This window comes from Phyllopteryx taeniolatus, chromosome 18, assembly GCF_024500385.1.
Source record: "Phyllopteryx taeniolatus isolate TA_2022b chromosome 18, UOR_Ptae_1.2, whole genome shotgun sequence".
NCBI lineage: Eukaryota > Metazoa > Chordata > Actinopteri > Syngnathiformes > Syngnathidae > Phyllopteryx > Phyllopteryx taeniolatus.
This window is the reverse complement of record NC_084519.1, coordinates 14,851,922-14,879,144: the sequence shown is the minus strand read 5'-3', so window position 1 is coordinate 14,879,144 and position 27,223 is coordinate 14,851,922. Positions and strand designations below refer to the sequence as shown.

The 27,223-nt window shown below is 41.9% G+C and overlaps 1 protein-coding gene across 3 annotated transcripts in view; it reads right to left on the bottom strand.

The window, feature by feature from the left end:
- Positions 1 to 27,223, bottom strand: part of LOC133468257 (1-phosphatidylinositol 4,5-bisphosphate phosphodiesterase beta-4-like) — a 50,277-nt gene that overhangs the window by 15,237 nt on the left and 7,817 nt on the right. For 2 of the 3 annotated variants that reach the window (XM_061753937.1, XM_061753938.1), the window contains exons 3-15: positions 23,703 to 23,771; positions 10,759 to 10,856; positions 8,014 to 8,094; positions 7,722 to 7,781; positions 6,397 to 6,540; positions 3,564 to 3,643; positions 3,434 to 3,487; positions 3,276 to 3,357; positions 3,102 to 3,202; positions 1,701 to 1,758; positions 1,129 to 1,237; positions 168 to 378; positions 9 to 102 (exon numbers count right to left, since the gene is read on the bottom strand). In XM_061753937.1, the coding sequence (XP_061609921.1) occupies positions 9 to 102; positions 168 to 378; positions 1,129 to 1,237; positions 1,701 to 1,758; positions 3,102 to 3,202; positions 3,276 to 3,357; positions 3,434 to 3,487; positions 3,564 to 3,643; positions 6,397 to 6,540; positions 7,722 to 7,781; positions 8,014 to 8,094; positions 10,759 to 10,842 (1,158 nt within the window). In that variant the 5' untranslated portion in view covers positions 10,843 to 10,856; positions 23,703 to 23,771. Of the gene's footprint in view, positions 1 to 8; positions 103 to 167; positions 379 to 1,128; positions 1,238 to 1,700; positions 1,759 to 3,101; positions 3,203 to 3,275; positions 3,358 to 3,433; positions 3,488 to 3,563; positions 3,644 to 6,396; positions 6,541 to 7,721; positions 7,782 to 8,013; positions 8,095 to 10,758; positions 10,857 to 23,702; positions 23,772 to 27,223 lie in introns of those variants that run through there. The other variant, XM_061753939.1, reaches the window with a different exon arrangement.

Sequence of the window (27,223 nt, the reverse complement as noted above, 5' to 3'; positions counted from 1 at the left end):
CCGCTCACCTTGAACAGGATGTCGGTGCACATGGCCTTGCCGTGAGTGATGATGGGCTCCTGGTCCTCTCCTTTGCCGTCCCAGCAGTCCAGCTCGACGCATCTGACACGCAAAATCAACATCTGCATTCTCAGGCTATATCGCGGATTCATGTATTTAATAACTACCTGCATCCTGAGAGCAGGGCCTGGCGATACATCTCCACTGACGACTTGCCGCCAAACTGCCGGCCCGTCAGGTAGGAGTTGTGTGACGAGCTGATGAAGTAGTGGGCTAGCGGCTGGTCCATGTCCTGGTACAGCTCCAGGCGGTCCAGGAACACCGGCGCGTTCTCGTCCGACATCAGGTAGCGGCAGAAACCGTCGCTGGACATGTGGCCTGGAGATTAGAGATTTCAGAAACTCTTTTTGTCAGGGATTTTGCATCATGAAATCATTTAACCTTTGATCAAGCAAGGACATTTTAATGTAAAAAAAAGTACTTATTTTAACACAAATTCGTATTAAAATACAACTTCAATTAATTTGGACATTATTTGTCACTTAGTTTATAGATAATACACAGTTTTTGTTTTCATTCATTTCATTAATTTGTCATTTATTTAGTCATCTAGTAGAGTAAAAAAAAGTCAGATTTTATAATTAGGAATTGGTTATTCTTATTATACACTCAGAATAATAACAAAATCAATGAATAGTTATAATTCATTTTGATAGCTTTAATAACATAATAGTTGTGTATATATATATATATATATGAAATAATATGTATCATTTAATAAGCAGTAATAGAAAAATATATTTTGAAAAAATATGCGACCCTCGTGAGGATAAAGCGGTACAGAAAATGGATGGATGTTATTAATATATGTTAAATATTTCTAAAATGGATTAAAGCTTGAAATTGATTGGGGTTCAAATAGTACGATAAAATATACAAGAATATATACAATTCATCAACTTTAATAGAAATATTAATTGTAACAATGATTTCTTTTTTATGATCTAAAGTGAGTGGTCCAAGTCTGTGTTAGTGGCAACAATGTGGCACGACTGCATGTCGTTTCATTTGTGCACGAACAGATGGCCCAGATAATTCTTGCTTCTTGTTTCACCCTTCCTCCCTCACCTTTCTTCTTGAGCGCTTCGTCCCGTTCGTACTTTTCGATAATCTGCGTGGCTCTCTTGGGATCGTAGAACGGGAAGAGGATCTCGTTGAGCCGCGGGTCCCGCTGGTTCTGGGGAGCGAACGTCAACACGACAATATCAAACGATGAGCAACCTACACGTTATGTTACAGCATTCTTTAAAAAACGCCTGACACACAGCACACGGGGATGATGATTCAAATGCTACACCAAATCAAAACTAGGTGCTCTGTCGTATCATGTGCAGCGCGGTGGCCACAGAAACATAACACAGCCAGTGGGAAGCAACAGGACGGAAACCTCTACCCTCCAGTTACCGTGGCAACACCCATCAGATACCAGCTAGGCTGAGGCGGGAGGGAGGACGGCGAGAAAAGGGGGACTGGGGGAGAGAATGAGGGATGGCATGCAGAGGTGGCACTGGAGGATGTTGCCCGTGGAAGTGAAACAGCCTCCTTAATGGAGTCCTATTGGAGATAATGAGGGTGGTGAAGGCAAGGCACACGCACACTCACGCACACACAGAAAAGTTAACGAATAATAAAGAGCTTACTTCATTGAGAAAGCTGACTAACTGGTCTACTGTTAAATAATCACTTTTGCTCCCATTGCTGCAAAGGAATCGATTAGAAAAGAGAAAACAAAACATGTTAGGCCTCTGGAAATAGTCAGTCGTTCACGCAGCAGGCAGTCCGTTCACATTATTAGAAAAAACAAGCTCTTCTTTTGTTTTTTTTTTTGCTTTTTTTTTTGCGGGGGGCTAATAGTCCCCGGTGAAAATGTCATTAGATAGCAGACGATTAATGGTGGAGAACTGGAGAAGCGGGTTACAGGCTCTTTAGTTAGTGCAGCAGGGGCAGCAACAATGTTTTTGTCACCATTATTTACAACAGGATGCAGCAATAGGCGAATAACGTAACCGGGAATATTGTTCCGATAAGCTAAGGTGAATCCAATGCAACGCAACGGCACTACTTATTTTTGGTTGGTTTGTTCTGAAGCTTTAAAAACTAGCTACAGTGGAACCTCTAAAGTCAACAAGCGGGAAGAAAATACCTCTAAAGTAGGTGTGGTTATTGCTTGCTTCTAGTTGACTGTCAAATAAAGGAGACTTGCACATTGTATTTAACCAGCGTTGCCTTAAGAAACTCCGGAAGCTTAATGTGATACTCCATAGATGGGCTAACAAAACGAACATAGATGTTGCAGTAACTATAAATCTTTAAACAATGGATATTTGAACACAAAAATGCAAAACAGATTTTATAATTGCAACAATATTCACAGGCATATATTCTTAATGCTCTGTGAAAAATGACTAATACTACTGCAGCTTAATTGGCCAATGCACACGCACCAGAAGGAGCAGCACAATGTCCATTAAATGAAAGCATGATGCAAAAACTGTTGAATTCTTCTGTCCACTCTATTTGATTATATTATTACTGTGTGTTTCATACAGTACAATATTGTAGAGTGCTATTGTCATCATTTAAAAAAAAACACACACATTTTTGTTATTTGGGGAGACTGGAACGGATTAATGGCATTTCCATTAATTTTAATTGTGAAAGATAATTTGAGATGCAAGTGATCTGAAGTACCAGTATGGTCACAGAACGAATTTAACTTGTAAGTGAAGGTACTGCAGTAATGTACTTAAAACGACCTCCATAGTTAATAAAGGTTTTATTATGCCGACAGTTTGACCTTGAAATTTCTAATTCCATTGCTTCCGATGGGGAAGAAATGTCAAAATCAGAACAAAACAATGAATCCTCAATCCTTCCGTATTGTATTATTAGTTCCATTATTTCCTATGGGGTCTGAAGTTGACTAGCGATTGTGTTCCCTCTTAGAGGTTCCACTGTATTATTACAGGTATGTCCCCGACAATAACAAGAACACAAAGTGTAGGAAAGTCTTCAAAAGAAGCGAGAAGACGGATTCTCACATCTTCTTGAAGAGGTCCTCTAGGTCCGTGCGAGGGCAGATCTTCTGCGTGAGCGCGTAGAAAATGTCAAACGTGAACACCGAGGGTTCGATCTCGTCGTTCTGTGGGCGAAATGAAAAATATTTCATGATCGATTCCCGCTACGGTTGCACGTGGCTGGATGCGAGAGTCCACCTTGCCACTCGGAAGGCCCAGGTCCTTCAGGGCCTGGAAGATGCCCTTCTCCGTCTTGCCTGATGCAAACGTCCGTGTGATCCTTTAAAGGGAGGGGGGGGGGGGGGGAGTTAGTGGCATAGAAATGAGTTCTGGCTTCAGTGCCAATAGGCTCTTACCCTCTAACAGGAATCTTGCCATTAACATTGGTCAGGACGCACATTTTCATCCAGCTGAAGACAAGGACACACAGCAGTTAGACACATTAGTCGACGAGCTGCATGCGAGTTGGCTGCCAACTGCACTCACTGCTTCTTCAGGCAAGTCATCGGACACACGTTGTTGGCCTTGAAGTTGTGAATGACCGACCTCAGTCCTTCTGTCCATTTCTGTACACACAAAACAGAAGGGAGCAGCATATCATGCACTGTCCTGACAAAAGAAACATTGATTTGTTCCAGCGTTTTGCACATTTTGGGTCAAAATCCAACCTGGTTTTAAAAAATAACCCCACAGACACCAACATCAGAGCAGAACTGATCTTTTTTTAACCGCAACTTGCGGTGCTACGTGCAAGTGTAGACTTTCCAACAAACGCTGATAACTTATGATTAGATGGCAGCATTAATGAATAGGACATGTACGGTGGTGGTGGTGGTGGGGGGGGAAATGTATCGATATCTGTGCCTGCGGATCTGTGCCGCATGACTGACATCAAGATAAAGCCATTAAGCGAGATAACACAGGCCGCAGGGCGAGTCTGTTTGTGCTGGCCGTGTGTGTGCTGATGTAAATAACTATCACGTCCTGGGGTCTGCTACTGTGGGTCTTGTTCATGCTGGGAGGTGCTGATGGTGTCTTGGTGAGCGTGCATGCGTGTGTTGATGAATAAATATCATGGGGTCAGCCCATGGCTGCAAACACGACAGGGCGCAAACATCCTTGATAAAACCCACAAACAGCCTCTCTTAAGGCTTCACAAAGACATCCAATGAAATTCACCGTTTTGACACCGGCCAATTATTTTTAATTTTTATGACTTCCAGATTTGTTTTTTCATCATTACAGCTGTATTCAATTCAAATGACACTGTAATAGTTTGCTGTTTAGCTGTTAGACTCACACTGGCTCTACTGCCTCATTGTGCTTCTTTGCCCAAAAAACAAAGCTGTAGATAAAAAAGGAATAAAGTTGAGCAAGAAATAGCAGCAGACAGCATATCATGTTCTGTTTTAACCAAAAAAAAGTCAGCTAGTCTGACTTTGATCTACTTTTTGCATAGTTTCGATGCCAAAACGTTTCTCATTGTGAGTGCCCCGTTTCGTATTTCCTAGTTGAGCCAAAAAAAAGTAGCAAGCAGCATATCATGCACTATCATGCACTGTGTACTAAATTCTTCAATTATTTGTTATTTTAGATATGTTATATTATTATTTAGTTTTTTTAAAATTTGTATGTTATTTATTCTGGATTTTCTTAGTCCCTTGTGGAGAAACAAATCCCAAAAGTTGTCGTCTCGAAGCTTGTTGTAACACAATCGCCGTCAATCCCGTGGATTTGTCACTTTGCATGACTGGAGAGCTAGAAGTAGCGTTCGCTAAGCAAGTGTCGATGAGCGTTGTCCAACAGTTCATAAAAGCCAGCGTGAGCGAGCTACACTGAAGACACATTCTGTCATCACGACGAATATAAAGTAACGCAGCTATTTTGAGTCAGCTCCACACACAAACGGCATCCCCGCTGTTATTTGACAGAACGACGACAAGCGAGCGGCGGCTCATTCAAGTTGTGAGGATTTATTCATCCGCGGAGGCGGCAGAGGTCTTTTGGAACACGTGCTCCAGGCAAGGCGTCATATGCTTTCGTATTCATGGAACGCCATTGATTGAAATTGGCCACAATATTAATTACACCTGCACTAAATAAGGAGATCTAGAAAGATGAGATATTTACGGTGGCACAAATCGAGCAGGAAGCTTGGGCAGGAGTCAAAAGTGTGGCCAAGGGCCCATTTTGTGAAACTCGGTAAAAAAATTTATCGGTTAAATCAAATTTAACATGGCCTGCATCAGAACACAGCAAGGCGGATTACGTCGAGAACACGAATAACGACAATCAGGCCAAATTTGAACATTTTCCCTCCCTTGAAATTAAAGTCAGCAAAGGCCCGATTGTCCGCTGTCTCTGAAAGACGATTCTGAGCGATTGTGCTGTCGTTGAAGGTGTGTAAAGAATGCTGTTCTTCCCCAGTAAAGCTCTGAAAACGGGCATAGGCTGACAATTGTAAATGTTAAAGCTCTTCAATAGCTACGATGGCAAATGTGCAGGTCAACACAGAGTTGGGCCGAGCCACAAACACCTGGATTGTGACGTTAAACGGAACGATAGACAATTAAGACATAAGGTACAAATTTATCAACAATCAGGCCAAATTTGAGCATTTTTTATAAATGTTAAACCCGTTCAGTGTTTCCGATCGCATGTTATTACCAAGGCTTTTCATTTAGGACTCTTCAATGTCAAAAGGCTCATTTATGCTGTATGTAAAGTGCGCTTCACACATACTGATAATCGGACCAAATCTGCCCTTGCAGTCAAAGTAGGCAACGGCCCGATTGTCAGATGTCTCTGAAAGATTATACTGTGGTGTAGGGTGTGTTATGACTGATTTTTTTTCATCCCCGATCTGCTTGTTAAACGGTCGGCCAGTCAAGTGCAGCGTCTCTCACATTTTAAAAACCCATTAAGATGTTAAAAATTGGTAGCCCACTTTAGGGCCTCACTGAAAAGACAAGAACACAAGTTGAAAATTTCGATTTCCAATATGCGTGATGAGGATTTCTGGAGTGAATCAGGGCCAGACTGTGCGGGAGTCCGACCGACCATTCACTGATGCACAATTTGCAGAGTGTCTCGTGGAAACGTCTGCAGTGCCACTAAAAGCTTTTCAAAGTAGACTGGCTGAAAAGGGGCTTTTTGTTTGTTTGTTGTTCCCTGCTGGCCTATTTTGGCAAGGTTGTAGCACAACTGAGATAATATAGAAATTATCGTTTTTGTCGCATGGCTAAAAACCTGCATTAGCTCCATAAAGTGCACATTTGTGCTTGCCCATTATCTATGCAGCGCGTGTCATTTCTTTTACCCTGGCGGTGTCCGGGTTCTCCGCCACCATAAACATGAAATTGAGGTTGACCAGGTCGGCGCCGCTGCAGATGCAGATGACGCAACCCTCCAGGTCCGCCTCCGTCTTGCCCATGGCCTCGAACGACGACAGAATCTTCGGGTCCTGGCGCGGAAAGAAAGATCATATTACCATATATATATATATATATATATATATATATATATATTACCAAACCAAAAAAAGAAAAAGCACTCATAATATGTCCTTAAGTAGAAATACAGACGTGAAAAAAATTCTCCGGCAAAAATAGAAGTGCTGATTTTAACAAGAAGATATAGTACAGTAGTAGTCAGTTTTCAAATAAAGGGAGTAAAAGAAAAAAATCTTCAGAAAAATACAGACTCAAAGAACAAATACCACGAAAGTCTACTTAAGTGCAGTAACAAAGTATTTGTACTTTGTTTCTTGCCACCACATATTCCTATTCTCCCTCTATCATGTGCTGTATGTGAAATTGTGTACAAGTGTGTGTGTGTGCGTTAAGGCTGGAGGCAAAGCACCCAGCAACAGGCAGAGCGAGGCCAGCAGACGTGCACACTGAGTGCCATTCGTCTCCCGTGTGGCTCATTGCATTATGTGTGCTTGTGGAACTAACAACGTTAGCCTTGCAGGAGAAGCCCTCTCATCGCCACACTGTGTGTGCGTGTGTGTGTGTGTGTGTGTGTGTGTGAGCCTCACACAGTAGCAGCAACACAGCAAATAAGATGGGCCACTATCTGGCCATAGCCTCTTGGTACGTGCCCTTACACATGTATGCACACGCACGCACACACACACACACACACACACACACACACACACACACACACACACACTGAGGAACAAGCGCACGTCCGCTGACTGTCAACAGTGTGCCGCGAGCTGCTAATGGCCATGCAAACCACCTTGCACCTGTGTTGCGACTTGACGGCTCGCATCTTAATTATACTTTATGTAAGCTGCCCGTCACCCATACACACACACACACACACACACACACGCTGTGGCACAATAAGGTACTACTCCTAAATGAAATAATGAAAGAAAAAGCTGGCTTCCAACATTACAAATTGACGGAATATTCCAAGTGGATGTCTATTTGGGTGTGAGTGTCATTTTGTGACATAATGACTTATGTGAGAGGAACAGAGCATCTTCTCCGCGTCAGCTTTTGACCCAAACGTGAAAACTCCTTAACCCAGCGCATCAAAAAGCGAGAGCAGCTCGAGACATAAAAGAATGACATCCGTGTTTAGCTTTTTCATCACCGCGGGAGTGTTTCGGCGCCGTGCGCTTTTTCTTACCCTGGGCACAGCGCCGACGCGGATGCTATTGATGAGGGAGCACTCCAGCACCTGGCCCTCCTGCAAGGGGAGACGAGGACGTGAACAGGAAGGAAAATAACAATTAGAAAGACGGGAGCCAGACATGTGATCGTCTTAAATATTCATTTCACCGGAGCGACGCGACTGTGGGTCACATTGACCGGAATATAACTGACACCTCTGGCTACGTAACAGTTTTATCAAGGCTACATAAGAGGCTATGAAGAAAGTCATTTGTGGGTTTTACATCGCTGGTTGATGAAGTTCGTACCTTTCCGTCACTTTTCCAGGAGATAAAGAAGCCATATTCATCCACCTTCACCTGACAATTGGGCTCAAAGATGTACGGGTCCTGAAGAGAAGCAAAATAGCTGGTACGGGAAGGCTCGTCAATGAATGTGTCAATCAGTGGATCAGTGTTTAAGTTTAGCGTAACATTTACAGGGAGTACAAGTCACACAAAACTTCATAAATGGCCCAAATGTTGTGCTGTATAAAATAAAACTACCGTAAGTCCCCCAAAAGTGGGGCAGGTTAAAACAAGACAACCGTGAAAAAGTATTAATAAAACTCATGTACATCCTCCAAAAGTTGGACATATTAAAATAAAACGACAGTTAACCCCCCCAAAAAAGGATAAAATAAGACTACCTTAAAAAACAAAACAAAAAAAACTCACACCAGAATTCTGCTTCTCACTTTGATGAAACCTCCAAAAAAGACCAACACAGCCACATGACAGACGAGTTAAAAGCTCCAGCGGCTTAAATCTCAAGCACGGCCGACACCGGCGTCGGTCTCACGTCGTAAAAAAAAGAAGAAACAAACCAAAAAAAATAGACTTTGATGAAGAAAATGATGGCCGACTGTTAAGAGCCAACCTGCCAGGCTGAGTGATGAGCTAAAAGCTTCCACATTCTTGTCCGGAACCAAGGACGGGATGTTTTTTACACCATGTTTTTCAACCTTTTTGGAGTGGCCTCGCCTGACTTTTTTTCTTGATCTCACTGCACAACATAATTAATATTGTGTTTTTAATGATGTCATCACATGCGGCGGTTCAACAAATATCCGTCAACGACTCATTTCCAAGAAAGACAGACGCTCTCAATGCGGGATTGAGGGCTTGGGGAAGCCTTTCGACTATTAATTATCTTGACTGATTACCGATGGCACAGTTGAGCTTCCCGCCTGACCGTTCATCAAAGGACAGAAGTTAATTTGGAATACCTGACTCAAAAATCAAATCGGAAATGTGAAATTTTTAAATGAATACAGTGTTGCCCCCCGCTATATCGCAGTTCACCTATTGCGGCCCCTTTTACATCGGGGATTTTTTATTTTTTTTGTCAATTGTATCTGCTTGTCTGTTGCAGAAATCCCCGCGTTTATCAATACGTACTGTATAGTATTTTCTAACAATTAAATGCTTGCAAATGTTTTTTGTTGTTGAAATACATTTACAGTGTGTTTAAAAAGTGTGTTTTTATTCAGTTTCAGTGTGTTTAAAACCTGTAGGAGGGATAAAACAAATACAATTTTTTTTTTTTTATATGGTCTCTCTGTATATCACGATTTTCACCTATTATGGGCGGGCCTGGAACACAACCGCACTGTCAAAAAGAATATAAACATGTCATGTTGCTGAAAAGCTCGCACATAATAACACACATTACCTGTCTAGACCATCGGTCACTCAGCAGGATTTCGTTTTGTGTTTTTAGTGAGGGAGAGAAAAATCCATGCTGTTTAGCATATTTGCGTGCGTGCGTGTGTGGTGTTGGAATTGGCGGACGCCATTTAAAATTGCCGCAGAAATTTTGCCTGCAGGCTTTCTAGTTTCCAAGCCGCAGAGGGCAGTTTATTCACTCGCATTCATGTGCATAAATAGAGAATAATCATCATGACTGAAGGCGCATTTTACGATTGACTCTGTATGAAGTTGTTGTGATCCCATCCAAATGTCCTGCAGTGAACGTTCAGGAACATAAAAATGCCAATTATTACACCTTTAGTCAATGAGTTTAGTTGAGTTTAATTCAGATCAAAGGTCGGTGGGGAAATTATTGGTCTTTGCCATATTCGGTCAACGCTTATAGACACGTGAAAAATCTGAATGACAATCGAACTTGAATAGAAGTTGCATAAGTTCTGCATGTCAAAATTAAAGTACTGGTAAATGCTCCAAAGGTTATGCGGGTTAAAATAAGACCGCCGCAAACCCGTCCAAAAGTTGCGCAGGTTAAATTTAGACCATGCACGTTCAAATCCAATGACTGTAAATCCTCCAAAAGTTGTTCAGGCAAAAATACCCTTGCGGAAAACGGTAAAAGGTGTGACACTTTGCTGCATGCTTTGAATGGGGAGGAGCACCATCTAGTAGACAAATGCAAAAATACAAAAAAAGCCTAAATGTTAAAGTAAAACTTTAAGATTTGCCTGCAGTTAATGAAGTCATTTGGACTTAAAGTTAAGACTGAATGTTCTACGGTTTACAGTGTAAAAAAAAAAAAAAGAAAAAAAAAGGTTGAAACAAAATTTCAGCCTCAGTTTCGCAGGGATCATTTTTCCACACGGACTAAAGTTACTGCAGTCGCACGCACCACTCCGTGTAAAAATCACTCAACATAGCAGGCCCCGCCTTTGAAAGCCATACACGCTCAAAAGTCACAGATACTACAGTACAACATAAGGATAAAGGCCGTCATTTGTCATTCAAGTTAAGAGATAGTGTCTTATTGTTATGTTTTACAAATAGTGGCGGTTAACTTAGTTTTACACTTGTAAAACAGTTCAGAATGTTAAATTATGACTTAAACCATTGCCTGTAAAGTTACTAAAGGTCATAAAAGCTGTCATGTCATTAAAGTTAGGATAGAATGCCTTACTTTTTATACAGTTCGCAAATAACTTCTTTTTGCCTGTGCTTTTAATAAAGGCATTATGATCGACAGATTATTTCCGTTTCGACTTTAGATGTCCTGTTGAACGTCCAAAACAAGAGACGCATTTGTACCTCATCAAACCTGTCGAAGGGGGCGCCCTCGTGCATGAACTCGGGCACATGCTTCTGCCAGTTGAACTCGTACGACTTTGTCATGGCTGCTCACAGACCTGCAACACAAACGGTCACAAAAATAGTCAACTATATTGTGACATAAAGTTGGCAAAGGACACAGAAACGTTGTTCCACTTCTTTTGGGTCTAAGGGGGGAGGTCACACGCTATAAATTGCTAATGATCCGGCGTGGCGTTGTGGAATGTCATGAACAAAAGAAGCCTTTTTATCACTCAACATGAAGAGGATGAGGATTGATTCGGGGGCTGCCTCATGCACGCACACACCTGCACGTGTGCAGCCATGCGCCGACTCAGGGAGGAGGGAGGGGGGACAGGAACCCGTTATCTTGTTGATGAGACTGGCCCAAATATAGGCACTCCTTCACGTCACTCTCAAATATGACAGACAAGTGCGGAACATGCATAGGCCCGTTATGGCACCAGCATGGGAGTCACAACAACAACAGTTACGACAGCATGCAATAAAAATGTCAACATTTTTATTGGATTAAAAATAAATGAAAAAAATCTCGAGTTATGTTTCCATAATAAGACACTCACGTTGACATTTTGACCAAAATATTAGAAAATATTCCCAGCACCATTTCAAACTACAGTCGTCCCCTTGCCATATCGCGGTTGACCTTTTGCAGTCTCATTGCATGGCAGATTCGTAAGACTAATTTTATATCGGGGGGTTTCGCTGCGACTCGCGCAAGCCAGAAGGAAAAAGTGCGAGAAAGAAAGATGAAGTGCAATGTGTCTACTACAAAACAGAACTGGCTAACACAACTGCACTTCCACGGTAAAGAAAACATCTGTAGCTAACTTAATATAGCCAGCATCGCTAGTTACAATGAATCGTAATCCCTCCACAGGTGGTCAAAGATACAAGACATAACCGCCGGTGCACTTTCACTCGTTTTATTACAAAATAAAAACACTCCACAACTGACGCTGAGTCACCCAATACCAAACTGGTTAACAGGTTTGCCACTTACCAGCCACACAATTCTACACTCTCATTCGCTGCCTCCCATATCACCCAACAGGCTAGGCCCTGCCTTTTAAAGCCCCAGATACTACAGTGTAGAATGTGAGGATGGTGTCCCCAAGTGGACAAAAAAAATAAATACCTGCAGCTAAACAAAGAACTACTGTATAACTACAACAATAAACTTGTTAGATTAATGCATCAATGAAAGTACCATTAAAAAACGATTATAATTGTGAGTCTTAGATGTTATTAGATTGTGCAGCTGCGCAGCAATGTGTCTGATAGGTGTATGATGATAATATTTTCTACATTTATCCCTTTTTTTGGCCTTGTTTATCGCATTCGTCCTACTGAAGCCATCAATCACAAATCTGTCATAAACTTTGACTTCAGTCTTGCTCGCTCCAACATGTCTCGTTTGTCTTCGTTCCCCTGCTTTTATTGTATAATAAAAAAAATATATATATATCTTCAGACACTTTGAAGAGTTATAACGATGTCTGCCTGACTTTGTTAATGCCCTTTCCCTTGTCAGGCTGACGCAATATAGCACCACTCGTAAATTGCGGCGCGATTAACAGCCTGGAACATTTATTGACTCGACTTGAGCCGCATACATCTTTACTTTATGACTTTGTTTCAAAACGGAAACACTCTCAAAGGCCTTCAGCTCCCACGGTGGACTGTGCAAAATCACTATGCTATACAAAATATGTGATGAGCAGAGATGTTTCACGCTGATTACTAACCATTTTGCTCCCGGGGATGAATGTTGATGGGTGAGATAACCAGTGGTGGGAAGTATACAAGTCCAAATACTTAAAAATTACATTACTGTACTTAAGTACATTTGAGTACAGTCGTACCTTGACTGACAAATTTAATTCACTCAAATTAATTTCCCCCATTGAAATGAACGGAAATGGCGTTACTCCATTCCAGCAATATTGTATAAAAACTTAAAACGACGTCGGTTGCAGTAAACAGTTGCATTTCAGTTGACAAATATCAATGCCCACAGCACTGAATGAGGTAGCAGTCGCTGCATCTTGATATCAAAAGGCATCCTTCATCTGCTCTTGGCAAGAGCTTATTGTGGCCTCTGTCGACGTTGGCACTGATCCGTACTGCCCACATCAAGAGCAGACATCCCCCCCATTGGCCTCGCTCCACTCTCTGTCACATACAGTTGTTGGCCTCATCCGTCTCTCGACCGACCGACACTCTTTTGTAGTGTCTCTCGCCTCTTATCGCTCATTTGTCTGTGTTTATTCTCCCACGAATAGTGGGGGTCCACAATATTAACTTATGCAAATAATAAAACTACTACAAATAATATACCTGAGCTAGCCCAAAAAAAAAAAAAAACACACACAAGCCATCGAATCAGTTTTTTGGTCGAATGCTGTTTGAAAAATGCCCAACAATATTCAATTGAAAGCTTGTTTACTAACCTCACCTTCCTTCACCTTCAAGCGCTTCTTTATTGTATTTGATACATATTTGCTTGTTTTGCGTCACAGCTCCACAGCACACTTGGCCAGATCAGCGCACCCGACAACGGAAGAGTACACAAAAAATGGGCCGTGTTCATCTCACCCGGTGTTCTACCATCTGTGGCGTCCTAGCAGCAGACCGGGATCACAGATGCACGCGGCGTGTCGGGGGGAAAGAAAACATCGACGCTCACTTCCTCTGCTGATTAATGACCGAGAGCGGGCAGGGCGCCAATAGAGCAACCCAGAAAACCAGTTAATGCTAGTGCACTTGGCATAAAAGATAGATTAGCACAAAATGTTAGGAAAGTGCTCAGAAAGTACATGATTGGAACTTTAGGCCCAAACAGTTCAGTTGGAGTCAAATAATTAGCCCTAAAAATTTGACTTTGTTTGTTTGTTGTTGCATGTGTAGTATGAATTGAGGGTGTGATCATCACAATACGCTTGGGTCAAGATCTGACCTTATGGAGTTTCATGTTTTATGGCGAGACATCAAAATTCGCCACCATGCTCCATTCACTCCAATGCTCGGCCCACACGCAATGATGAAAACGTAAATGTATCTCAATTCGGTGTTGCCCATCTGTTTAGTGTATGATGTTCAAATTTGGTATGATGTGGACAAAATCTTTAGGACAAGTTCGGCTTTGAAGGACCACTGGAAATGGCAAAAAAAAAAAAAAAACACTTGGAAAAATGGATTCGGAAGCAGAATTTTCAAAAAGATTCCAAGGGATGCTAGTTGATGGAAAAATGTAAATAAGTTATCATGTGTTGTGCTTTTCTCCTTACTTCTAGTTAGAGAAATGTTTTATCACTGCGTGCAAAGCTTTCTCCCACAGGATGAGTCATGTGCTTGCAGGTGCAAGGACAAACTTGAGTCGAGGAGTTTCCTGCGTCTTGATAAGAAGCATATAACTCTTCTACTGTCTCGACCACAACAAAGAGTGTTATGTGCTGATCACATGAGTTGCAACAAGCATGTATGCCCCCACCTTTTAGACGTTGTAACTCATATGTAACAAGGGAACTGCCCTAAGGAAATAAAAAGAGAGGGTTCGGCAGAGTGAATTTAGAACGGGTTGGAGATTGTAACTAAGTACACACTCTCGTCCGTTCTCCTTGCAAGTCTGAAAACTGAACTGCCTCTGTGTCTGTCTTGTTTTTACAAATGTTCGAGGTGTCTTGAACCTGACACTAGTGAGTTGATTTTGTAAGTAAGGCCTGTGAACATCTACCAAACGTACATTTTAACCAGGATGAACACGCTCGCAAAATTCCGTGAGTTTATAAATTTGAGAAAGCCGTCAAAATGACGATTTATTTGGCGGACAGACAGTTGTTTTGGATAGCTTGAGTTAGCATTTCATATCTGAACAGATGGTCTTGTCCCATCCAGAATTCAATTGAATAACAGCTGATTATAGCTGACGAATAATCCCAAATCGTATTTCAGACAGATCCTAATTTAGCCTAATTGGGTTGCGCCGCCCTGTCGGATGCTAGGCTAGATCTCCGCATAATGCGTTAGGTAATATTTTCTCAGCGGGATGACGCGTGTCCAATAACAGCTGCGGGCTCCAGGAGTGTGCACGTGAGGCACCGAGGCGGAGGCGGAAGCGGGTAAGGTCCGAGCACCCCCGCCCCCCTGCCACGTCCAACCCCTGACAAGGAGATAATTGCAACAGATAGAGAACACCCAGCGGTCCCACACCTCATAAACTAAAATGAGGCTACATCCGTCAGGCAGTGTAAAGGTTGACTGAGGCCACGTTCAATCCACATTAGGTGTTCATGTAATGACAGGCGGCATTGATACTATACTACATGCTGCACTTGTCTTCTAATTTATTCACTGCAGCAGAAGCAATCTTGAAAGTGAAGCAGACGTAAAATCCATCTCGTAATAAGGACAAAAGCGTCGATTTACACATCCATCCATGGCAAATGTTCACTTTTTACAGATATTAAAAGCATGTTTTTCAGCAGATCCATTCTTAACATAAATAGAACAATAGTTGACGATTTGAATTTGAAACGCTTTATCTACAAAACACTCATTGGCAAGACCCCAGTCTATCTTTGCTCTCTGCTAACCACCCTTCCGTTCCAGCAGTTTTATGAACCTTTTCATTCCCAAAGTCTGCACTACATTTTGGTCCATCTTCTTTTCAATGTTCTACCCCAAACGATTGGAACTCTTGGCAACAAATATTAAAACTCACCTCACGCATCCCAATATTCATCGTTAAAGTTGGTGAAAAAAACTCAACAACCAGTCGCACTCACATTCACACCGACGGGCAATTTAGAGTCTTCAATCAACCTACCACGCATGTTTTTGGGATGTGGGAGGAAACCGGAGTGCCCGGAGAAAACCCACCTAGGCACGGGGAGAACATGCAAACTCCACACAGGCGGCGTCGGGATTTGAACTCTGGTCCCAAGAACTGTGAGGCAGATGTGCTAACCAGCCGTCCACCGGCACGGAGTGTAATGTATTGTGTAAAGATGTAACTATATCACACTTCATGTTTGTTGACCATTTATTTGTATTGGCTTTTATTTCGCTTTGTTTGATTCTGCTGTCCGCAGGCAGGTCAGTATTTCAAATGAGAAGCTGTTCTAAACTGCCTTACCTCGATTGATAAAGTTCAATAAAAAAAAAATTCTCAAAAAGGATTGTCATAGTCATAATGGCCCTCTGAGGGAAAACATAACTAGGATGTGGCTCACAAATAAAATTTGTGTGACATATATATAGATACAATGACTTAAAAAAATTATGTAAGATAAAGCGACGTGATAAAAAAACATGCATTGAGGCTACGAATTTGGTTTGGTTGAGGTTGGTGGTAAAGGAGGTGCAGTGACTAGTTGTAGTTGGCGCTTACGTCTCGAATCAACGCCGGAGCCAAGCAATTTACTTCATTCAATAGTGGCATCCTTGGGCTGCCTCCAGGCAACTACTTATGAATACAAATACCATCATTAAAGGAGCAAGCAGCGATGAATGGGCTCCACTCAAACTGAAACAAAACAAACAAAGGCCTCACAATTTAACCTCGCCCATTTGTCAAGTACACGTACCTGCTTCCGATTGGACCTCATTTGGATCAATAGCCTAGCAGGAGTTGGTCTAAGTCTGCTTCAAGCCATAATGCCCAAATTCCTGTAAAATTCTAGGCAGGGGGCCTCGAGAGTTTTTGACAATTCCAGACAGGTCCACCAAATTCCACGTGAAACACGTCGGGGGTTAATTTTTTAAAATATTCCAGGGGGCACTATTGAGTGAGTTTTATTTGAAACTCAGTGTGTTTGCAAAAGACATTATTGATCGATTAATTACATGATTGTTAAAGAAATTCTAACTATGGACTGGAATTGATTGTTGAATAATTTTGTTTGAAAGCAATGGAGGCAAAAATAGAACCAAAAGACCAACCAGCAGAAATCATAAAGTCATAGCCTACAGGTGCATGTCATAAATAAGAATATTGTGGAAATTGGAAACCTTTTATTTCAGTAGTTTAATTCAAAAAGTGAAACGAACATCTACAGACTGCCTACACACAGAATGGAATATTTCATGATTTAATTTATTCATAATTTTGATGATTGCAGGTTACAGCTAACGAAAACCCAAAATTTACCATCTCAAGAAAATAGAATATCACGAAAGAAACAATTAAAATGATTTTTAAAAACATAAATTAGGCAGGAATCGACTTTCTGAAAAGTATTTCCCAATGTGTTTAATGAATAATAGACTGAAATAAATCAACTTTTCTATGATATTGTAATTTATTGAGACACAGCTGTAAATTGAGTAAATGTACTTTTTACACTTTTGCTACTAAAAGGTGTATTCAAATAAACCTGGCTGATGTGATCTCTTCCTAATTTACATAGATAAATGCAAATATGACCAAAAAAAGGACTACTTTAGACCTGCTTCAAAAGTGAATAACCTTGTCCTGCATCTCATTCATCACGTTGAAGCCAAACGTCAGCGAGATAAGTGACGATTTATCATATGAAATGCTCTTCTATCAGAGTTTGTGTTTGGCCTAACTTTGCACCACATACCACCCACACAGGTCCTGTATTTACACGGGAGAAAATGTCTTTAATCCAATAAGAGAATTTATGACAGCGATATGACCCATGTTCTCTGAGCAAACAGCACATATGGCAGGAGAATCATTTTTTTGTTGTCTCATGAGTCAGTGAAGCTGACAGCAAAGGCAAAGTAAACATGCAGTCGCCTGAACAAGGATGGAGATCCTTCGCAGGGCCTGTGACACCAGGCTTATTACCAAAATTGACAAATTCCTTGTTCTTATAAGCATCCAATAAAGAAGCATCATCAAAAGTCAATGACTTGTCCTTTTTCACTGCCTGTGTTTATAGCATCGTGTGTGCAATTGTACATATCCCTGTGTCGCCGTCTGACTATTTGTCTACGTAGATTGTCTGTTTAATGTGGCTTGTGTCAATGTGTGCTTAAGTGTGTTTTCTTTCGCTCACTTGTTGGGCCTCTTTGCTAAAGGAGTGACTGTCAGTGTGTACAGAACAGCCTGGACTCTTAAGGAGACAGCTTATTTCATATTTTTTTTAAATGTCATCAAAAGTGGAACCTCAAACAGTAAAACATGAACAACAAAAGTGGCGTCACAACTCACAGCAACATAAACATAAAATGCAGTCAAACTCTAATGTAGCGTAAATGTCAGGATTTTCCGGTGTTAGAAAAAGGTGGCAGTCCCCAGCGCACGGAAGCTGGGAGATGATGAGAGAGATGGATCTAAAAAAAAAACAAAGATTTCTTGTCAAGGACAGAAAAAAGGCAACCAAGGCACATGGAAAAAAGAATCTAAATACTAGGTCCCAAAAAATCTAAATACAAAGTAACACTAGGAAACATGACACAACTAGACCTGTGACTTGCAGCGACAACGATTTGAAACAGACTTCAGCCAGAAAAGCAGGGAACTAAATACAATCAAATTGACAAGATAACGAGGCACACCTGCTCTAGACGCGAGTGGCTGCAGGGAGCTGATTGGTAGACACAAGGAACAGGGCTGACAAGAACAGGCGGAGACAAAAACCTAACAAGCTGAGAAGACGTGAACAAGCGACAAATGGAAACAAAACGTAACATGACACAAAACTAAAAATATGCAAAACACTGCGATCATGACAGCAAAGGATTAAAGCACTCAACCTTAAACAAACATGCAAATACTAGAACATACTATACAAGGGCTGGGGCTATCGAATATTTTTAGAATTGATTATTCTCGTAATTTTATCCCATGTAGTTCACTGGTTCAAATGAAGAATGCCTTGCCCCGAGGGAGGCCTCCCCTGTTTCTTTTTTGCCTTTTATAGTTCACCGTCACTCAGCGGTCCCCAGGTTACATCATTCATTTGGTGTTATAAAGAGTACCCAAGTGTGCACCGACGAGCTCCAGCGTTGCCTCAAATATGAATCATTTAGTGGATTAGCCAGATTCAAACACATCCGTGGGGTCAATAGCCAGTATTAATTCCTGCTGGACTATGGAAATTAGTTGGTAAAACACTCATCCGTACACGGACACACACTCAAGGATTGACGTGTCCAAAAGCGCTCTATATATAGTCATTACTATATGCACGCTGCCGATCTTGAGTTATACAAAGAATTTAACACATGGCTTAATGGACGGAGTTTCCCCCCTAACAAATGATGACCTGAAGCTTTTACTGAATAGAGGATACTAGACTGACTGTGTGTGCGCGTGTGTCTACTGAGCTGAAGGCAATAACCGCAGTGAAAGAACGCTATTAAAAGGGTAGGGGTTGAATGGGGGTTAAATAAGGTTTGTCCTCGGGTTATATGGGAGCTTGTCGAATGTAACCAACGGGGGAACAACAGTGGTTCAATTTCAAGCATTGTATCAATGTATTCGCAACTAGACTGTATGCTTACCAAGAGCAAAGCCGACAGCAGTATAAGACAAAGTACTTTTATAGGGTACTTCAAAAAGTACAGAATAAGAGAACTTCAAAGAGGCGTCTGTGAGTTGGGAGCCTGTTACGACACCTCTAATTTTGAATGACAGGTCTGGCAACAAATGAAAATACTTGTAAGAAACACGGCGTTGTAAGGCATATTTTCATTGGTTGTTGGGATATATATACTTAAAACAGAATTTGCAAGAGAACACAATGGAATCGAATAAGATTTAAAAAAATAAATAAATAAAGTCAAAATCCTCATGAAGTTGACATACTGGATTTGGCTCCAAACTGCTTGTTGTTTCAGGCTGCGCTGGTGCACAGTGAACACACCCAGATGGCCTAATATTCATACAATAATCTTTCCTGCTGGCATGTGAGGACACTACAATCTAAATCGACAGGCTTAAACCTAATCTGAGCGCAGATGCATTCATGTCGGACTTGGAGATGACAAAGGTGGCGCGGGGGGAGGGACAACCTGCCAGCGCTGGAATTCTTTGGACAAAATACGTTAGGTAACTGGCCTTTGCCTACAGAGTGAAAACATCGCATTATGCCCAAATTACTGCGTTACATCACACGCTGGCCACTGCAGTGAGCTACTGTGTGTGCGTGTGTTTCTGATGGTGTAAATGATAGCAGATTAGAAGTTCAAAAGTTCAGTTTGCCCAACTATACACATGGCTTGAGGAAGGATCTCCTGGAGCACGTTTGCCCAAACATGGTCAGAAATACTCAACATACACACTAAGGACACCCGTCTCTCAAACACTGACACACACACAAAAACGCTTTTGTGCTGCTTTTGTTGTCTTCTTGTCTTCGCTCATCGAAATACACCGGACACCTAAATCTACAATACACTTTACACACCCTATTTCTTATCTTGCAGAAATTACTTTTCACTCATGGAGGCAGCAGTTCATACGCTACACCGTGAACTCTGTGTGGCGTATCGAAGCATCACACAACACAAATATCCCCTACCTCCGGGTTGACAACTTCACCGAGCAATCGAGTATGTGCCGCTTATCGGGAGCTAATCTGTGCATGTAAAAAAACTCCATGCAGCTCAGTTTACCTTTTAGCTTCGACATGATTGCAAGTGCGTCGCACCCGTGGGGGATGTGGGTCTTTCTGCGTGATAGTTCCTCTTTCTCAGACAGTGTCGCTTGAAAGTGGCTGTGGATCTTCACCCAGCCTTGCTGATCATGTTGTGGGTGTATTTAAGTACACACTGTTACATGACAGTGGGACGTAAGTTCAGAGGGGCTCGCTCACAGACACATTTTCAGAAATAACGATTTAATTGGTTGCTGAAGTTCACACTTGATGGGTGGGCAGGCACTGAGCCATTTGTATAGAGGACCCTCGTTTAACGAATGTCTTACCAACAATTTGGTTTCCGAACAAAATTTTCTAAGAAGAATTACCCGGGACACGCGCTAATTTTAATTCAGAAACAGTCGTGCTTTTTCTTGCGGCGCATGCTAACTAGCGACGGCTAACAGATGTGAAAGTCTGCCCGGGTTCCACGTCCGGCCGCAGTGGGAGAATTTGCTTATGATAGTGTTAGCTAGGCCTCATGGTTTAATCTTTCCCTGTAAATCTCCTCCCTTTTTTCTCATTTTAACATGCTGTCTTTCACTCGGCGTGACGAAACAACCTTGGTTACATTTAACATTGATACCGCTAGCCCAAAACTGCCAGCACACTCCAGAAAGTGACGTGGTTCCCAAAGCATGTATGCAAAATTAAGACAAACGTTAAGACATTGCAATGATGTAATAGTGAACACACAGTGTTATTTCTTCATAATGAAGTGTGTTTTAACTTATTTCTATAGTGTACTGTCTTTATTTAACTACACACAGATAAAAACAAGGTAAACATAACTTTGTTCTGGGACTGGTACGGATTAATTGCATTTTCAATAATTTCATTGTAAACATTAACTCAAACGCTTAGGTTCGCGAACAGAGTCACAGAACGAATCAAATCGTAAACTAAGGTTCCACTGTACAAACATTTTCCGTTTTTTGTAAACTTTGATATGTAGAAATGAACTTGAAACTACCACGTATCGCTACGGGTCAGACCACTGTCATATCTGAAATGCGAGCCAATGATGCAACTGCTATCCACGACAACATAAGGAAGAAAACATGCATAACCTAGCGAGGGAAAAATAGCTATAAAGAGAGCTGAAGACAGCACGCAGGAGGAGAGGAGGGGGGGAAGATGAGCAGGACAAAAATAAGGGATTTCTCCCATTTGCCCAAATAAGTATGCATTAATAGAGAATGTGCGCACCCCTGGTGAGCTACTGGTGAGGCAGCCAGGAGCTGAGGAGCTGTGGAAAATAGAACATGTCCATATAGAGAGGAGCTGGAGGAGGAGCAGCTCCAAGGTCCAGGGGTTACATGCTTCCCCAGAATGCGAGCTTTCCACTGGGCACAACCTTCTGCGAGGGGTCCTCTGGCAAACTGGAGGGACTCAGCCCGACTGAAGCTGTGACTAAGCTATACCTGGAAAGCCGACTATTATTTTGGCACCTCGATCTATAAGGACACGACTTGGGGGAGCGGAAGGTTGCGTGAGGGCACAAGGGAGCGACTCCCAATGGACCAAGCAGCTGATAGCTGCTTGGATAGCGAAGGATGTGGGAAATAAATACATGGCAATAAAACATAACAGTCCTACATAACAGTACTGAAGATCGACACATGCATCAGAAGCACTCGTCCGTGTGAGTGTGTATGACGATTTTCTAAAATACATACTAGAAACTTTTAGTAACATTGATACTGGTAACTATGAAACAATAACGAATGCAATCTGGCAGACAGCATTTCTATTTAGAAATGTGACTTTCCAATCGGGTTGTGACTTTATGTGCGTACTTTTTTTCGAAACAACCTTTGTTCAGATGACAATCAAGCGTCAATATGAAACGCACCAAACAATAGAAACAATTTACAATCAAGGTCTAATGCTGCTGACGCAAATCACAACAGCAGCAATAAAAACGTTGCTCCTTGGCGGAGGTAATGACACAAGAGTGGCGATTGAATTCTCCCACCCACACCGGCAATATAAATAAAGGAAGATGTTCGGCTTGAAAGAGAATATTCATCAGATCAATACTCTCTTGTAACAAGTGTTTCCCAGGCAGACACCGAAAGGAGCAGGAGGAGGAAAACCTGCCTGACAAACAAACACTCCACAGATGTTGCTCATCTCTGACACAACTGGTCGTCATAGTAACCCAGCGGGGCCAGTCACGGTCTTCAGCGCGCCTGCTTGCAGCGGCGACATCATGCAGATGCACGTGAACACACACACACATAAACACGCAACAGACTCAATAACAAGTACACAGACAAACATTCCATCCTGTGATCTGGACCCCAGTGTGTATTTATACTGACGGGGATGGAGGGAACTCACAAGGCCACCCGGCCCAAACGCTCCCTTGGGCCTTGACACACATTGCTTGACCCATCATTAGACACACACTTAGTTGTTTCCATCCCCACCCATGCAGTAAACACATCTCTTGTATGTGCTGCAGAATGATGCCCATTACTCTATGTGAATAACTTAGATACTGTAGTGTTGCTACTATTGTGGGATGCGGGTGTCTGAACTTTGTTCACAACATTGTGTAGCCACCACACATCTACTGGAACACTCATTGTCCTTTAAAGATGACTTCTCCAGTCATCAACCATTTACCACCTGGTGTACATTTAGTGCCCCACTTGTGTCGCAAAACGTGGTTCTACTGGATCGTTGTTATTGACATTCTCTCCACAGAATGTAATATCGTTGTTAATACTTGCAGGGAACTAGTTAACAACCGAGAATACACAATTTGAGTCCTCAATTCTGTCACTAAATATGGCTCCTGGCGAAAGATGACGTCTTTGTTTTACAACATTCTAGGGGTTAAAAAGACGAGTCAACGCGTCGACTTTACCGCGGTGCAATGACGGTTATAGCGTGAGGTCGATGAAGGGACAATCACGTGCGGCAACACAGAAGGCTCCTTGAAATCAACATGTGGTGGCTCTGCGCAGCAATTGAGCAGCGGTGCCTCAAGCGTGTGGCAATATTTGACCGAAAATGAGAGCGGTAGCACAGTCACTTGCAAAATATGCAAGTCCATCCTCAAATACAAGGAAGCGCAGGAAATGAAAAAATGTGGGCAAAAAGTTCAATAGGCGATTGACTGTAGTTGAATTACATGCAGATTTAGTGCTAATACTGCCTAGGGACTGCTGGTACTGGCGTGACCACTGTTAGTTATCGCGATTAAAAAGTAACCAAATGTTTTTTTAAAGCATTCAATTGGACTCACTGAATGTGGGCGATTCCAAGCGTACTTACCGAGTGGGCTGGGTCAGCAAAATGAGGGAAGGGGTCGGGGGAAACAGCAAAGGACAGCACTAGGCCCCTCTGAAAGCAGAAAAAGAAAAAAAGGGGGTCATGGAGACGGCGAGAAGAAAATAAAATCTTACTTGAGTGTAATCACGCTGCTGACCTTATTATTCATTCTCATTGTGTACACTTACAGTAATAACACAAGTGCCTAGAGGGGGTTGCATGGGCGCACACACACACACACGCACACACACACACAACACACACACTGAAGTACTTTGGTGAAGATTACCGTGACTTACTCTGCTTTAGTCTCCATTGCTATATTACTAAATAATTAACAGTTACATGTAAATGCATTTAAAGAAGAAGACATCTTCAATACTCTTGGTGTCCATTATGAAGAGGAGATAAAGTGCAAAATAATTCCTCGGCTTTTCCCAAGCGGGACAGGAAGTGCTTGTGGTTGTGCGGTTGCTTGGTACAAAGATAAACTGATAAGTGCAGGCAGCACAGGGCACATCTCCAGAAGTAGAAGACTGTGTTTCGGGAATATCCCCGTTTATAAAGGAGGTTATTTACGGAATGTCCTGTCTTTCCCACGTTTCAATTGTGCAGCAACATCCAGTAGGTTGTATGCATAATACCTTATTTGCTCATATACATTGTGGTCAAATGCATTTAAATAAAATTTAAACAAAAAAATAAAAATACAGTACTATTTGTTGTTTTCAATTATAAAAAAATACTTGTTGCCTTTTTACATTTCATGTATATATTAGGGCTGGGCGAATAATCAAGCTCAAAAACTCAAAAACGATTAGTGTGCCATGGCGCAGGTTGTGTACCCAAGTTCTTACATTTTACTGTTTAATGACACACCAGTTGGCATTTACTCTAAAACTAAAAGCACAACAACAACAAAATTACACACAATGTATATTTCAATGCAAAACACACTTCGTTTCGGAAAGATCATCGAGCTTGCTTGATGTTAACACTAAATGGAAAACCCTGTTGATGAGCTAGCTAAAATTAGCAATTGACATCACGGGGGGGATTTACCTTCAAATAACGAAAATTCACACACAAACGCCATACTGATACATACAGACAAGTAACATAACAATACTCACGGGCATATAGGCTATTCTTTGTAATCTGTGAAAAACTAATTAAATTAATAAAGATCTATCGCAACTTTCTTCTACTATTTTTTTTAGCTTAATGTAATCGTATTGGTTTTTTTTTATTTGTTGGTCTATAATTTCAAAATAGTACAAGGAGTAACGATTCGATTCTGATTTGGAAGTCAATCGTTACTGTCAATACAAAAATCAAATGGGAATTTAGAGTGCGAGTTCGTAGTGTATGTATTGTACACTTACATCCACACACAATACTCACAACATTCTCAGTTTCTATGTGAATCGCCCTCAAGGACAATGGAGCCTCTATGGCGGGGATAAACGCTCTACACATCGAGCGGCAATCTTTGTCGAGGGCTCTCCAGCGAGATCATATAGATCCATTCTGCGTGAGGACATACTGTATATGCAGTGTGTTCACTTTATTTGGAGAGGACGCAACGTGTGCAATTATCATTAAGGCAGCGGACTACGTGAGGATTTAAGAAGTGTAAACAGAGGCAGAGCTAGCAGCGTCACTTAACCAATCACAATCCCCCAGGAGATTAAAACAACAGACACACACACGTATGCATTCAGGCACACACATCATCTTCCACAGGTATCACGAGATGGGACACAGCGAGGGAAGTGACATTCTCTCCATGTTACCTGAAATAGGTTCTGCTAAATATAATATAGCCTCAGGCACACTAACTGCGATGTTTATACGCAATCAAATAACATGCCATAGAGCGAAGACCTCCGCCAAGGCAGAGTAATCGCCAACAAAGTTGTTTAATTGAAAACTCCTCACATACCATGGGATACAGTTCCACTCCAGTGCTGTAGGGGGAGCTTTTACAGCTAAATCGAGTTTGATTCACTTCTGCTTCGTGTTGGGGCTTATTCAGGCAAATTCCCAAGTAGGAGTTTGTCAAAGTACTGTATGAACACGGGAATCCATGCAAAATGGCCGCTTCAACCCAAAATGACCAGCTTCCAGTTCCCTTCCAGCCATGGGTCCTTTTTTGTGCATTCTGTTTTGATAAACTTGTCCACCCAATTTTGTGTTGATCAGTTAAAATTGGCATTGGGGGCTAATTTTCCATTTAATTTTTTCTATTTTTCAGCCCAAGAATAATAAGCGCAGCGATTTCAGTTATTTTGCTCTATAACAACACCTCCTCAAAGTCTTTACTCTATGCACATTTTTTACACAATTGTGCAAGTGAACAAACAAACAACCAAACCAACAGATATTGTGGTTTCTACTCTGTTTTACCACTCTCATCCTTCGGGAAACTCTTTGGGGTCCAGTGAAGCCAAAGAAACAAGGAATGACATCAAGGATCGTAAAATCCACTTTGTGGTCTGAATCACAAACATTTCAAGCTACAATCGCTTAAGTTTCATACTGTAATGTTCTGAGTGGAACAACAATCAACATGTTTGGTAAGCAGCATCAAACTACATTATGTCCTCTCTTCAGGAACCCTGGGTCAGTCGCTGGTCTCTGCGGGACGCTTGGCTGCCCCGAACACCTCATGGGGGTATTTCTGGCCCCTTAAGTCAGCCATCTTCCTCTTTAATATGGCTCCTCCGAGACATAAAAAACACATCGGCACTCTCAAAAGCAAATCTCAGTGTTTTTGTCAGACAGCTGCATCCCCCGGGCTGGCGCGAGGGTTTTTGCCAGATTGGAAAGAGTAGGCTGCGGAATGGAGGGGACAGTTTATTCTAGTGATAAATCAATTAACCAGAAGAGCACTCTGACCTCTTGAAAGGACAATGAAACACTTTCTGCTCAAGAGGTTTAATGGGCAAAAGCTCTTTCGGGTCCAAATAGGAACGTTTTCCACTGAGATCTGTTCGACCTATAGTAAATTTTTGTTTGAATCCAAACTGTCACAGTCGGCCAGAGCCTAGATTCAAGGCCAGAACCTCAGAACGATGCGCTAAGCACTAGTCCACTGTGTGGCCCCCTTCACAAAATCCAAGTAGTTAATCCTTTCATACTGGCAGAAATGACTCTTTGTGACTATACTCTCCTTGCAAAGCTTGAAGCAATAGAAATGAGAAAATATGATAAGATTACTAAGAAAAGATTCAATGTGGGGTCTAGTTATATGGTTAGGTTGTAGGCAAACCCAACAAGAAGCAGATGAATCAGTCTCCACCAAAGGATGGTCTTAAATGGAATGAAAGAATAATTATATCCGGCACATACTTATAAAGCAGTCAGGAGCTTTGTGTCAGAAGCGCAGACTGTGTTATATTTCTGTTCTTTCACTTTAGTGTGTCAGCAAGCGAACAGAGAGAACATCACTTCCTGCACCGTGAAAAGATTGACGGAGTTCCCGTGTTAAAGACTAAATGAAGTCTGCGTGGCACGGAACA